Source organism: Mustelus asterias, chromosome 33 (genome assembly GCF_964213995.1).
Source record: "Mustelus asterias chromosome 33, sMusAst1.hap1.1, whole genome shotgun sequence".
Classification (NCBI taxonomy): Eukaryota; Metazoa; Chordata; class Chondrichthyes; order Carcharhiniformes; family Triakidae; genus Mustelus; species Mustelus asterias.
This window is the reverse complement of record NC_135833.1, coordinates 2,060,898-2,075,452: the sequence shown is the minus strand read 5'-3', so window position 1 is coordinate 2,075,452 and position 14,555 is coordinate 2,060,898. Positions and strand designations below refer to the sequence as shown.

Below are 14,555 nucleotides of genomic sequence, written 5' to 3'. Positions count from 1 at the left end.
GACCCCTTTTGCAGGGAATAAGACTGACGTTACTTTGTCGCTGCGTGCTCGCCTCGTGGTACTTTATTTTTCTCCTCGCTATCTCGTGATTAACGTCTATTTTTGATTTGATTTGATTTATTATTGTCACATGTATTAACATACAGTGAAAAATATTGTTTCTTGCGCGCTGTATAGACAAAGCATACCGTTCATAGAGAAGGAAAGGAGAGAGTGCGGAATGTAGTGTTACAGTCACAGCTAGGGTGCAGAGAAAGATCAACTTCGTGCGAGGTAGGTCCATTCAAACGTCTGGCAGCAGCAGGGAAGAAGCTGTTCTTGAGTCGGTCGGTACGTGACCTCAGACTTTTGTATCTTTTTCCTGACGGAAGAAGGTGGAAGAGAGAATGTCCGGGGTGCGTGGGGTCCTTAATTATGCTGGCTGCTTTTCCCCGAGGCAGCGGGAAGTGCAGATAGAGTCAATGGATGGGAGGCTGGTTTGCGTGATGGATTGGGCTACATTCACGAGCTTTTGTCGTTCCTTGCGGTCTTGGGCAGAGCAGGAGCCCATACCAAGCTGTGATACAACCAGAAAGAAAGCTTTCTATGGTGCATCTGTAAAAGTGCATGGAACATAGAACATAGAAAAAATACAGCACAAACAGGCCCTTCGGCCCACAAGTTGCGCCGGTCATGTCCCTACCTACCTAGGCTTATATATAGGCTTACCTATAACCCTCAATCCTATTAAGTCCCATGTACTCATCCAGAAGTCTCTTAAAAGACCCTATCGCGTTTGCCTCCACCACCATTGACGGCAGCCGATTCCACTCACCCACCACCCTCTGAGTGAAAAACTTACCCCTGACGTCTCCTCTGTACCTACTCCCCAGCACCTTAAACCTGTGTCCTCTCGTAGCAGCCATTTCCACCCTGGGAAAAAGCCTCTGAGAATCCACACGATCTATACCTCTCAACATCTTGTACACCTCTATCAGGTCACCTCTCACCCTTCGTCTCTCCAAGAAGAAAAGACCGAGCTCCCTCAGCCTATCCTCATAAGGCATGCCACTCAATCCAGGCAACATCCTTGTAAATCTTCTCTGCACCCTTTCAATCATTTCCAAATCCCTCCTGTAATGAGGCGACCAGAACTGAGCACAGTACTCCAAGTGGGGTCTGACGAGGGTCTTATAAAGCTGCATCATTATCTCCCGACTCCTAAACTCAATCCCTCAATTGATGAAGGCCAGCACACCATACACCTTCTTAACCACCACCTCTACCTGCGAGGCCAATTTAAGAGTCCTATGGACCCGGACCCCAAGGTCCTTCTGATCCCCTACACTGCTAAGAGTCTTACCCTTGATATTATACTCCTTCATCCCATTTGACCTACCAAAATGGACCACTACACATTTATCCGGGTTGATGTCCATCTGCCACTTCTCTGCCCAGTCTTGCATCCTATCTATGTCACGCTGCAGCTTCTGACATCCTTCCAACCTATCCACAACACCACCAACCTTCGTGTCGTCGGCAAACTTACCAACCCATCCCTCCACTTCCTCATCCAGGTCATTTCTGAAAATGACAAACAGCAAGGGTCCCAGAACAGATCCCTGGGGCACTCCACTGGTGACCGACCTCCATTCAGAAAAAGACCCGTCTACAACCACCCTCTGCAGGCAAGCCAGTTCTGAATCCACAAGGCAGCAGCCCCTTGGATCCCATGCCCTCTCACTTTCCCGAGAAGTCTTGCATGGGGGACCTTATCGAGCGCCTTGCTGAAGTCCATGTAAACCACATAGAACATAGAACATAGAAAGCCACAGCACAAACAGGCCCTTCGGCCCACAAGTTGCGCTGATCACATCCCCACCTCTAGGCCTATCTATAGCCCTCAATCCCATTAAATCCCATGTACTCATCCAGAAGTCTCTTAAAAGACCCCAACGAGTTTGCCTCCACCACCACCGACGTCAGCCGATTCCACTCACCCACCACCCTCTGAGTGAAAAACTTACCCCTGACATCTCCTCTGTACCTACCCCCCCAGCACCTTAAACCTGTGTCCTCTCGTAGCAACCATTTCAGCCCTTGGAAATAGCCTCTGAGAGTCTACCCTATCCAGACCTCTCAACATCTTGTAAACCTCTATCAGGTCACCTCTCATCCTTCGTCTCTCCAGGGAGAAGAGACCAAGCTCCCTCAACCTATCCTCATAAGGCATGCCCCCCAATCCAGGCAACATCCTTGTAAATCTCCTCTGCACCCTTTCAATGGCTTCAACATCTTTCCTGTAATGAGGTGACCAGAACTGCGCGCAGTACTCCAAGTGGGGTCTAACCAGGGTCCTATAAAGCTGCAGCATTATCTCCCGACTCCGAAACTCAATCCCTCGATTAATGAAGGCCAGTACGCCGTACGCCTTCTTGACCGCATCCTCCACCTGCGAGGCCGATTTAAGAGTCCTATGGACCTGGACCCCAAGGTCCTTCTGATCCTCTACACTGCTAAGAATGGTACCCTTCATATTATACTGCTGCTTCATCCCATTGGATCTGCCAAAATGGATCACCACACACTTATCCGGGTTGAAGTCCATCTGCCACTTCTCCGCCCAGTCTTGCATTCTATCTATGTCTCGCTGCAACTTCTGACATCCCTCCAAACTATCCACAACGCCACCTACCTTGGTGTCGTCAGCAAACTTACCAACCCATCCCTCCACTTCCTCATCCAGGTCATTTATGAAAATGACAAACAGCAAGGGTCCCAGAACAGATCCCTGGGGCACTCCATTGGTCACTGACCTCCATGCAGAGAAAGACCCCTCCACAGCCACTCTCTGCCTTCTGCAGGCAAGCCAGTTCTGGATCCACATCTACCGCTTTTCCTTCGTCAATGTGTTTAGTCACATTTTCAAAGAACTCCACCAGGCTCGTAAGGCCCGATTTGCCTTTGACAAAGCCGTGCTGACTACTTTTGAGCATCTGTAAAAATTTCAGGAGCTGGTGATTGACCCCGCATGCTTGGGTTTGGTACGGTGATCGCCTTCTCGGTTATGCTGATGGCGACCGCCATTGAATGGACACGCGGTTACCGAGACTTCCAAAGACTCTTCCAGAAACACCAGGAGGCTGTTTGCTCAGCTTTTAGTTATTGCTGAGAACGTTTCCTTAATTGTGAGACCACAGGAGCAGAGATGTCATAAAATCCCGACAGTACAGAAGGAGGCCATTCAGCCCATCGAGTCTGTACCGACCACAATCCCACCCAGGCTCTATCCCCATAACCCCACACTTTTACCCTAATCCTCCTGACACTAAGGGGCAATCTAGCATTGGCCAATCAACCTAACCCGCATATCTTTGGACTGTGGGAGGAAACTGGAGCACCCGGAGGAAACCCACGCAGACACGGGGAGAATGTGCAGACTCCACACAGACAGTGACCCAAGCCGGGAATCGAACCCAGTCCCTGGCGCTGTGAGGCAGCAGTGCTAACCACTGTGCCGCCGTGCTGCCCTTGATGTGTTGCAATTATACAGGGCCTTGTTGAGACCACACCGAGAGTATTGTGCGCAGTTTTGGTATCCTTTTCTGAGGAAGGATGTTTTTGCTCTCGAGGGAGTGAGGCGAAGGTTTACCAGGTTGATTCTGGGGATGGCGGGACTGATGTATGAGGAGAGATTGACTAGGTGAGAATTGTTTTCGCTGGAGTTCAGACGAATGAAGGGGGGGATCTCATAGAGACTTATAAAATTCTAACAGGACTAGACAGGGTAGATGCAGGGAGGATGTTCCCGATGGTGGGGGGAGTCCAGAACCAGGGGTCACAGTCTGAGGATTCGGGGGTAGACCATTTAGGACGGAGGTGAGGAGACATTTCTTCACCCGGTGAGCCTGTGGAATTCATTCCCACAGGAAGTAGTTGATGCCAAAACATTGAATGTATTCAAGAGGCGGCTGGATATAGCACTTGGGGGCGAATGGGATCAAAGGTTATGGGAGAAAGCAGGATTAGGCTATTGAGTTGAACGATCAGCCATGATGGTGATGAATGGGGGAGCAGGCTCGAAGGGCCGAATGGCCTCCTCCTGCTCCTATCTTCTATGTTTCCCCCTTTCCATTTCCTTTGGCCTGTGGCCAGCAGTGCCGTTTGTCAGTTTTGCAGCTTAACGTGGGTCTATTTGACTCGGATTTGGTTGCCTCAGTTTCCACGTCAGTGATCCTTGTTTTGCTGTCTCTGGTGATCCAGCTTTGAGGTTTTAAATCCGGAACGCAGTCGAGAAGTTGCTTATAATGAATATACCAGGTGACATCATAGAAACAGAGAAACTAGAAGCAGAAGTAGGCCATTCAGCCCTTCGAGCCTGCCCCTCCATTCATTTTGATCATGGCTGACCATCGAATTCTATATCCCCCCACTTCCTCCCATATCCCTTGATCTCTTTAGTCCCAAGGCTATATCTAATCTCTTCTTGAACTCACACAACGTTTTGGCCTCAACTATTTTCTGTGGGAGTGAATTCCACACATTTACCACCCTCTGGGTGAAGAAATTTCTCCTCACCTCAGTTCCCTCATGGGCGGCACGGTGGCACAGTGGTCAGCACTGCTGCTTCACAGCACCAGGGACCCGGATTCGATTCCAGGTTACTGTCTGTGTGGAGTTAGCACATTCTCCCCCGTATCTGCGTGGGTTTCCTCCGGGTGCACTGATTTCCTCCCACACTCCAAAGATGTGCAGGTTAGGTGGTTTGGCCATGCTAAATTGCCCCTTAGTGTCCAAAGATGTGTGGGTTAGGTGGATTGGCCATGCTAAATTGCCCCTTAGTGTCCAAAGATGTGCGGGTTAGGTGGATTGGCCATGCTAAATCGCCCCTTAGTGTCCAAAGATGTGCGGGTTAGGTGGATTGGCCATGCTAAATCGCCCCTTAGTGTCCAAAGATGTGCTGTTAGGCGGATTGGCTATGCTAAATTGTCCCTTAGTGTCCAAAGATGTGCTGGATAGGTGGATTGGCCATGCTAAATTGCCCCTTAATGTCCAAAGATGTGCGAGTTAAGTGGACTGGCCATGCTAAATTGCCCCTTAGTGTCCAAAGATGTGTAGGTTAGGTGGATTGGTCATGCTAAATTGCCCCTTAGTGTCCAAAGATGTGCGGGTTAGGTGGATTTGCCATGCTAAATTGCCCCTTAGTGTCTAAAGATGTGCAGGTTAGGTGGATTGGCCATGCTAAATTGCCCTTTTGTGTCCAAAGATGTGTAGGTTAGGTGGATTGGCCATGCTAAATTGACCCTTAGTGTCCAAAGATGTGCAGGTTAGGTGGATTGGCCATGCTAAATTGCCCCTTAGTGTCCAAAGATGTGCGGGTTAGGTGGATTTGCCATGCTAAATTGCCCCTTAGTGTCCAAAGATGTGCGGGTTAGATGGATTGGCCATGCTAAATTGCCCCTTCGTGTCAGGATTAGCAGGGTAAATGAGTGGGTTACGGGGATAGGGCCTGGGAGGGATTGTGGTCGGTGCAGACTCGATGGGCCGAATGGCCTCCTTCTGCACTGTCGGGATTCTATGATTGAAATATTTGGCATCATTTCCAGTCTGTGGACTGCTTAGCAAGAGGGAAAAAACCATTCACCGTGACCCCCACAACGGCAGTGACAACTAAATCCCAAGTTCAGGAATAGCTGAGGCCTCACAGCGGATATTGGCGGGAAATTCGACCTTTTACAATGTTTCTTTGGAATGAGAGGATTCAAAATATTCACCTAATGCAATGTAGGGCTCTTGAGTTGCCTCCTCCTGTTCCTGACTCGCATGCCTGTATCCCATTTGACACTGAGCACATCCATCCACCACGGATACAGGACCGGGTTCTCTGACCTCACCCACAGCTAAGATTCTCCCGTCGACCGCTGCCAAGCGCCAAATTCTCCATTCTCGCCGGTGGCGGGGCTTGAACATAAGAACATAAGAAATAGGAGCAGGAGTAGGCCATCTAGCCCCTCGAGCCTGCCCCGCCATTCAATAAGATCATGGCTGATCTGAAGTGGATCAGTTCCACTTACCCGCCTGATCCCTATAACCCCTAATTCCCTTACCGATCAGGAATCCATCTATCCGTGATTTTAACATATTCAACGAGGTAGCCTCCACCACTTCAGTGGGCAGAGAATTCCAGAGATTCCAGAGACTCGTTGGAATTTAGAAGGCTGAGGGGGGATCTTATAGAGACCTATAAGATAATGAAGGGGCTGGATAGGGTAGAGGTGGAGAGATTCTTTCCACTTAGAAAGGAAACTAGAACTAGAGGGCACAACCTCAAAATAAAGGGGGGTCAGTTTAGGACAGAGTTGAGGAGGAACTTCTTCTCTCAGAGGGTGGTGAATCTCTGGAATTCTCTGCCCACTGAAGTGGTGGAGGCTACCTCGTTGAATATGTTTAAATCACGGATAGATGGATTCCTGATCGGTAAGGGAATTAGGGGTTATGGGGAGCAGGCGGGTAAGTGGAACTGATCCACTTCAGATCAGCCATGATCTTATTGAATGGCGGGGCAGACTCGAGGGGCTAGATGGCCTACTCCTGCTCCTATTTCTTATGTTCTTATGTATTCACCACTCTCTGAGAGAAGAAGTTCCTCCTCAACTCTGTCCTAAACTGACCCCCCTTTATTTTGAGGCTGTGCCCTCTAGTTCTAGTTTCCTTTCTAAGTGGAAAGAATCTCTCCATCTCTACCCTATCCAGCCCCTTCATTATCTTATAGGTCTCTATAAGATCCCCCCTCAGCCTTCTAAATTCCAACGAGTACAAACCCAATCTGCTCAGTCTCTCCTCATAACCAACACCCCTCATCTCTGGTATCAACCTGGTGAACCTTCTCTGCACTCCCTCCAAGGCCAATATATCCTTCCGCAAATAAGGGGACCAATACTGCACACAGTATTCCAGCTGCGGCCTCACCAATGCCCTGTACAGATGCAGCAAGACATCTCTGCTTTTATATTCTATCCCCCTTGCGATGAACGCTCGGAGAATCCTGGCTGCAAGGAGAGTTGCCATCAAGTATGACTGCCCCGTATCTACTGGGCGGGGATTTTACGGCTTCGCTTGAGCCAAGACTGGAAAATCCCTGCCCGAGGTCAGCGGACATCTCCATTGTCTGCCCCCCCCCCCGGCTCCGATTCCGTCCGTGGCTGGCGGGACAGTAGAATTCTGGCCACCACCACCTCCATCAAATGGCACAGCCTGAATGGCTGTACATTGGGAGAGGGGAGTGTGCAGAGGGACCTGGGTGTCCTTGTGCACCAGTCGCTGAAGGTCAGCATGCAGGTGCAGCAGGCGGTAAAGAAGGCAAATGGCATGTTGGCCTTCATTGCGAGAGGTTTCGAGTACAGGAGCGAGGGATGTGTTGTTGCAATTATACAGGGCCTTGGTGAGGCCACACCTGGAGTATCGTGAGCGGTTTTGGTCTCCTTTTCTGAGGAAGGATGTTCTTGCTCTCGAGGGAGTGCAGCGAAGGTTTACCAGGCTGATTCCGGGGATGGCGGGACTGATGTATGAGGAGAGATTGACTCGGTTAGGATTGTTTTCGCTGGAGTTCAGACGAATGAGGGGGGATCTCATAGAGACTTATAAAATTCTAACAGGACTAGACAGGGTAGACGCAGGGAGGATGTTCCCGATGGTGGGGGGAGTCCAGAACCAGGGGGTCACAGTCTGAGGATTCGGGGTAGACCATTTAGGACGGAGGTGAGGAGACATTTCTTCACCCGGTGAGCCTGTGGAATTCATTCCCACAGGAAGGAGTTGATGCCAAAACATTGAATGTATTCAAGAGGCGGCTGGATATAGCACTTGGGGCGAACGGGATCAAAGGTTACGGGGAGAAAGCAGGATTAGGCTATTGGGTTGGACGATCATACGGCATGCTTGCCTTCATCGGCCGGGGCATTGAGTTTAGAAATTGGCAAGTCATGTTGCAGCTTTATATTACCTTAGTTAGGCTGCACTTAGAATGTGGTGTTCAATTCTGGTCGCCATACTACCACGATGTGGAGGCTTTGGAGAGGGTACAGAAAAGATTTACCAGGATGTTGCCTGGTATGGAGGGCATTAGCTATGAGGAGAGGTTGGAGAGACTTGGTTTGTTCTCACTGGAGCGACGGAGGTTGAGGGGAGACCTGATAGAAGTCTACAAGATTATGAGAGGCACGGACAGAGTGGATAGTCAGAAGCTTTTCCCCAGGATGTAAGAGTCAGTTACTAGGGGGGCACAGGTTTAAGGTGCGAGGGGCAAGGTTTAAAGGAGATGTACGAGGCAGATTTTTTACACAGAGGGTGGTGGGTGCCTGGAACTCGTTGCCGGGGGGAGGTAGTGGAAGCAGATACGATAGTGACTTTTAAGGGGCGTCTTGACAAATCCATGAATAGGATGGGAATCGAGGGATATGGTCCCCGGAAGGGTAGGGGGTTTTAGTTCAGTCGGGCAGCCTGGTCGGTGCAGGCTTGGAGGGTCGAAGGGCCTGTTCCTGTGCTGTAATTTTCTTTGTTCTTTGATGAGCCATGATGGTGATGAATGGTGGAGCAGGTTCAAAGGGCCGAATGGCCTCCTCCTGCTCCTATCTCCATGTTTTCAGGATTCTTAAGGGGGAGGGGGAACAGTCACAAGTCGTGGTACACATCGGTACCAACGACATAGGTAAGAGAAGGGACGGGGATTTAAAACTGGAATTTAAGGAGCTCGGGTGGAAGCTGAGAGCCAGGACAAACCATGTGGTCATCTCTGGTTTGTTGCCGGTGCCACGTGATAGCGAGTTGAGGAACAGGGAGAGAGTGCAGATAAACATGTGGCTGCAGGGATGGTGTAGGAGGGAGGGTTTCAGATACGTGGATAATTGGAACACATTCTGGGGAAGGTGGAACCTGTACAAACAGGACGGTTTGCACCTGAACCAGAGGGGCGCCAATATCCTGGGAGGGAAATTTGCGACGGCTCTTCGGGGAGGGGTTTAAACTAATTTGTCAGGGGGATGGGAAAAGGAGCTGTAGTCCAGAAGTCAGTGTTGAGTGTAGTGAGGTACTGAGGAGGGTATCAAGGTCGCAGGAGTGTACCGGCAGACAGGAAGGTGGGTTGAAGTGTGTCTACTTCAATGCAAGGAGCATCCGAAATAAGGTAGGTGAACTTGGAGCATCGATTGGTACTTGGGACTACGATGTTGTGGCCATTACGGAGACATGGTTAGAACAGGGACAGGAATGGTTGTTGGAAGTTCTGGGGTATAGATGTTTCACTAAGAGTAGGGAAAGTGGTAAAAGAGGTGAAGGAGTAGCATTGTTAATCAAGGATAGTTTAACGGCTGCAGATAGGCAGTTTGAGGGGGATCTGCACACTGAGGTAATATGGGCTAAAGTTAGAAATAGGAAAGGAACGGTCACGTTGATAGGAGTTGTCTATAGGCCCCCAAATAGTAATAGAGATGTGGAGGAAGAAATTGCAAAGCAGATTATGGATAGGTGTGGAGGTCACAGGGTAGTTGTCATGGGTGACTTTAACTTTCCAAATATTGATTGGAACCTTTGTAGGTCAAATAGTTCAGATGGGGCAGTTTTTGTACAGTGTGTGCAGGAGGGTTTCCTGACACAATATGTGGATAGGCCGACAAGAGGTGAGGCCACATTGGATTTGGTACTGGGAAATGAACCGGGCCAAGTGTTAGATTTGGTTGTGGGAGAGCACTTTGGAGATAGTGACCACAATTCAGTGTCTTTCATTATTGCAACGGAGAGGGATAGGGCCGTACGGCAGGGCAAGGTTTATAATTGGGGGAGGGGCAATTATGATGCGATTAGGCAAGAATTAGGGAGCATAAGATGGGAACAGAAACTGTCAGGAAAAGGCACTAATGAAAAGTGGAGCTTGTTCAAGGAACAAATACTGCGTGTCTTTGATAGGTATGTCCCTGTCAGGCAGGGAGGAAATGGCCGAGTGAGGGAACCATGGTTCACAAAAGAGGTTGAATGTCTTGTCAAGAGGAAGAAGGAAGCGTATGTAAGGATGAGAAAACAAGGTTCAGTTGGGTCCATTGAGGGTTGCAAGTTAGCAAGGAATGAGCTGAAAAAAAGGGCTTAGGAGAGCTAGGAGGGGGCATGAGAAGTCCTTGGCGGGTCGGATCAAGGAAAACCCCAAGGCTTTTTATTCTTATGTGAGGAATAAAAGAATGACCAGGATGAGGTTAGGGCGGGTCAAGGACAGTAGTGGGAATTTGTGCATGGAGTCAGAAGAGATAGGAGAGGCAATGAATGAATACTTTCCTTCAGTGTTCACCAAGGAGAGGGGCCATGTTTTTGAGGATGAGAGTGTGATACAGGCTGATAGGCTAGAGGAGGCAGATGTTCTGAGGGAAGATGTATTAGCAATTTTGAAAAACCTGAAAGTCGCTAAGTCCCCTGGGCCAAATGAGGTATATCCTAGGATTCTTTGGGAGGCAAGGGATGAGATTGCAGAGCCTTTGGCGTTGATCTTTGGGTCCTCAAGAGTGGCGAATGTTGTTCCTCTGTTCAAGAAAGGAAATAGGAATGACCCTGGTAATTATAGGCCGGTTAGTCTTACTGCGGTGGTCGGTAAGTTAATAGAAAAGGTCCTGAGGGATAGGATTTACGACCATTTAGAAAGATGCAGCTTAATCCGGGATAGTCAACACGGATTCATGAAGGGTAAGTCTTGCCTCACAAATTTGATTGAATTTTTTGAAGAGGTAACTAAGTGTGTAGATGAAGATAGAGCAGTTGATGTCGTATACATGGATTTTAGTAAGGCGTTTGATAAGGTCCCCCATGGTCGGCTCATGAAGAAAGTAAGGAGGTGTGGGATAGAGGGAAATTTGGCCGATTGGATAAGTAACTGGCTATCTCATAGAAGACAGAGGGTGGTGGTGGATGGAAAATTTTCAGACTGGAGACCAGCTACCAGCAGGGTACCACAGGGATCAGTGCTGGGTCCTCTGCTATTTGTGATTTTTATCAATGACTTGGAGGAGGGGGCTGAAGGGTGGATCAGTAAATTTGCGGATGACACTAAGATTGGTGGATGAGGTGGAGGGTTGTTGTAGGCTGCAAAGAGACATTGATAGGGTGCAGAGCTGGGCTGAAAAATGGCAAATGGAGTTTAACCCTGATAAATGCGAGGTGATTCATTTTGGTAGGACAAATTTGAATGTGGATTACAGGGTCAAAGGTAGGGTTCTGAGGAATATGGAGGAACAGAGAGATCTTGGGGTTCATATCCACAGATCTCTGAAGGTCGCCACTCAAGGGGGTAGAGCCGTGAAGAAGGCCTATAGTGTGTTAGCGTTTATTAACAGGGGGTTTGAGTTTAGGAGCCGTGGGGTTATGCTGCAACTGTACAGGACCTTGGTGAGACCACATTTGGAATATTGTGTGCAGTTCTGGTCACCTCACTATAAGAAGGATGTGGAAGCTTTGGAGAGACTGCAAAGGAGATTTACCAGGATGCTGCCTGGTTTGGAGGGTAGGTCTTATGAGGAAAGGTTGAGGGAGCTAGGGCTGTTCTCTCTGGAGCGGAGGAGGTTGAGGGGAGACTTAGTAGAGGTTTATAAGATGATGAGGGGGATAGATAGAGTGGACGTTCAGAGACTATTTCCTCGGGTGGATGTAGCTGTTACTCGGGGGCATAACTATAAGGTTTGTGGTGGAAGATATAGGAGGGATGTCCGAGGTACGTTCTTTACTCAGAGAGTGGTTGGGGTGTGGAATGGACTGCCTACTGTGATAGTGGAGTCGGACACTTTAGGAACTTTCAAGCGGTTATTGGATAGGCACATGGAGCACACCAGGATGATAGGGAGTGGGACAGCTTGATCTTGGTTTCGGAAAAGGTTCGGCACAACATCGTGGGCCGAAGGGCCTGTACTGTGCTGTACTGTTCTATGTTCTATCTTCTATGTTTCCCTTTGCCAGAGTCCAATCATTTCTCTTCTGTTTTCTTTGACAGGATGAACTGGCTGAAGTCTGTGGGCAGCCCAATGTCTCGAATCGACAAAGCCAATTTTTCGAACGAGAGAGAAATCTCCAAGCTGGATTTTAACTCTTTCTCAACCCGATACTAAGACATCGCAACGACTGGCACTTGCTGCAACTTCGCTCATATCACCTTTGATGCCGTTTAGCTTGGGAGAGGGAGAAAGAAGACCCACTTGTGGAGTATATGAGGGGTTGGAGACTTGGAGGGGGAAGGGGTGTAAGTTGCTTGCCATCCATGATCTTACTTGACCCCTTGTTCCTGTAAATTCTGAGCGCCACCTTGCCTTGGGCGGTCTGGCGGTCAACCTGCATGCATCTTTGGAAAAACAAAACACACTGGGCGGGATTTTCCGCCCTCGCTCATCCCGAAACCGAGGCCGGCTGACCTTTCCATTGTTCCAACCCCTCGCCCGCTCCAGATTCCCGCGGCGGGCGGGACGGCGGAATTCTGGCCACTGTTTACACTAAGGATTCTGCCGCACCCGGAGTTCTAAGATGGTGTCCCAAGGAATGTGGAAGGGATTCGGAGCAAGTTGCCCCGTTCCTCCAAGATGGTTTTGTAATTAGTCCTCGGAGACAGAAGCCCCTTCACCTCTCTTTCTTTCAAAATCTCTTTATTTACAAGTCTGACAACAGCACACTGAGCGCTTTTAGTTAGCGGCCGACACTCAGAGTGCCAGAGGAACTGACACGCCTGGTTAAATACAAAACAAGGGGCTCCCTGACTGGCCTGCCAATTTGGCCCTCAATCAGGGAGCTCATATTCTAACAGGCCCCACCCACAGTGGCCCGATTCAAGTCGTCACAGTTTTTCTTTTGCATTTGTTGATCAGTGTCGTATAAGCCCCCCCACTATAACTACTTCCCCGTCTTTGAGTTAGAACATAGAACAGTACAGCACAGAACAGGCCCTTCGGCCCACGATGTTGTGCCGAGCTTTATCTGAAACCAAGATCAAGCTATCCCACTCCCTATCATCCTGGTGTGCTCCATGTGCCTATCCAATAACCGCTTAAATGTTCCTAAAGTGTCTGACTACACTATCACTGCAGGCAGTCCATTCCACACCCCAACCACTCTCTGCGTAAAGAACCTACCTCGAACATCCCTCCTATATCTCCCACCATGAACCCTATAGTTATGCCCCCTTGTAATAGCTCCATCCACCCGAGGAAATACTCTCTGAACGTTCACTCTATCTACCCCCTCATCATTTTATAAACCTCTATTAAGTCTCCCCTCAGCCTCCTCCGTTCCAGAGAGAACAGCCCTAGCTCCCTCAACCTTTCCTCATAAGACCTGCCCTCCAAACCAGGCAGCATCCTGGTAAATCTCCTCTGCACTCTTTCCAGGGCTTCCACATCCTTCTTATAGTGAGGTGACCAGAACTGCACACAATATTCCAAATGTGGTCTCACCAAGGTCCTGTACAGTTGCAGCATAACCCCACGGCTCTTAAACACCAACCCCCTGTTAATAAAAGCTAACACACTATAGGCCTTCTTCACAGCTCTATCCACTTGAGTGGCAACCTTTAGAGATCTGTGGATATGAACCCCAAGATCTCTCTGTTCCTCCACAGTCTTCAGAACCCTACCTTTGACCCTGTAATCCACATTTAAATCAGTCCTACCAAAATGAATCACCTCACATTTATCAGGGTTAAACTCCATTTTTCAGCCCAGCTTTGCATCCTATCTATGTCTCTTTGCAGCCTACAACAGCCCTCCAACTCATCCACTACTCCACCAATCTTGGTGTCATCAGCAAATTTACTGATCCACCCTTCAGCCCCCTCCCCTAAGTCATTAATAAAAATCACAAAGAGCAGAGGACCCAGCACTGACCCCTGCGGCACTCCGCTCGCAAGAGTTAGTGGTTCTTAACCGGAGGTGGCCACCAGCCTCCAGGGGGCTGTCGTGGTGACAGCCAGAATTCTAACCGCCCAGGGAATCGGAGCGGGCGAGGGGCGGACGACGGAAATGTCCGTTGACCTCGGGCGGGTATTTCCGGTCTCGCTCGAGCGAGAGTGGGTCCCTTCCGCTGTCAGGACGAGGTAAGGGTTGGCTGATTTACACGAGGAAGTGCTCGCTTGCATGCTTGAGTCACCAATGATAATCCAGTGACCGTTTCAGCGATCATTTACAGCGGTGATCGCTATCGTGATCGCACGGGGCAGCATTGCTGTCGGTAACTTTTAAGACTCGAGTTGCAGGTGTTTTTGTTGGAAGTGTTTGCATTTGGTGGAAACCGACTTTATTATTAAACTGGGATCGTAAACCTAATTGTGAAGGTTGCCCGGTGTTAAAAGTTTATGAGCATCTTGTTATCGCTCTGTTCTGTTTGCAGGACTGACTGGTCGAATTGAAATTGTTTGGCGGGTTACTGCCACTATTTGGCCTTGTCCAACACATCAGCTCTGCTGTAAATTAACAAAGAACAGTACAGCACAGGAACAGGCCCTTCGGCCCTGCAAGCCCGTGCTAATCATGATCCCCTAACCAAACTAAAAAACAAACCTTCTGCCT

At 49.2% G+C, this 14,555-nt stretch overlaps 1 protein-coding gene across 2 annotated transcripts in view; it reads left to right on the top strand.

Moving 5' to 3' along the window:
- Window positions 1-14,312, top strand: part of LOC144481807 (acylphosphatase-2-like) — a 77,118-nt gene extending 62,806 nt beyond the window's left edge. For both annotated transcript variants that reach the window (XM_078200960.1, XM_078200961.1), the window contains exon 4: window positions 11,999-14,312. In XM_078200960.1, the coding sequence (XP_078057086.1) occupies window positions 11,999-12,113 (115 nt within the window). In that variant the 3' untranslated portion in view covers window positions 12,114-14,312. The remainder of the gene's footprint in view (window positions 1-11,998) is intronic.
- The last annotated feature ends 243 nt before the right edge of the window (window positions 14,313-14,555 follow it).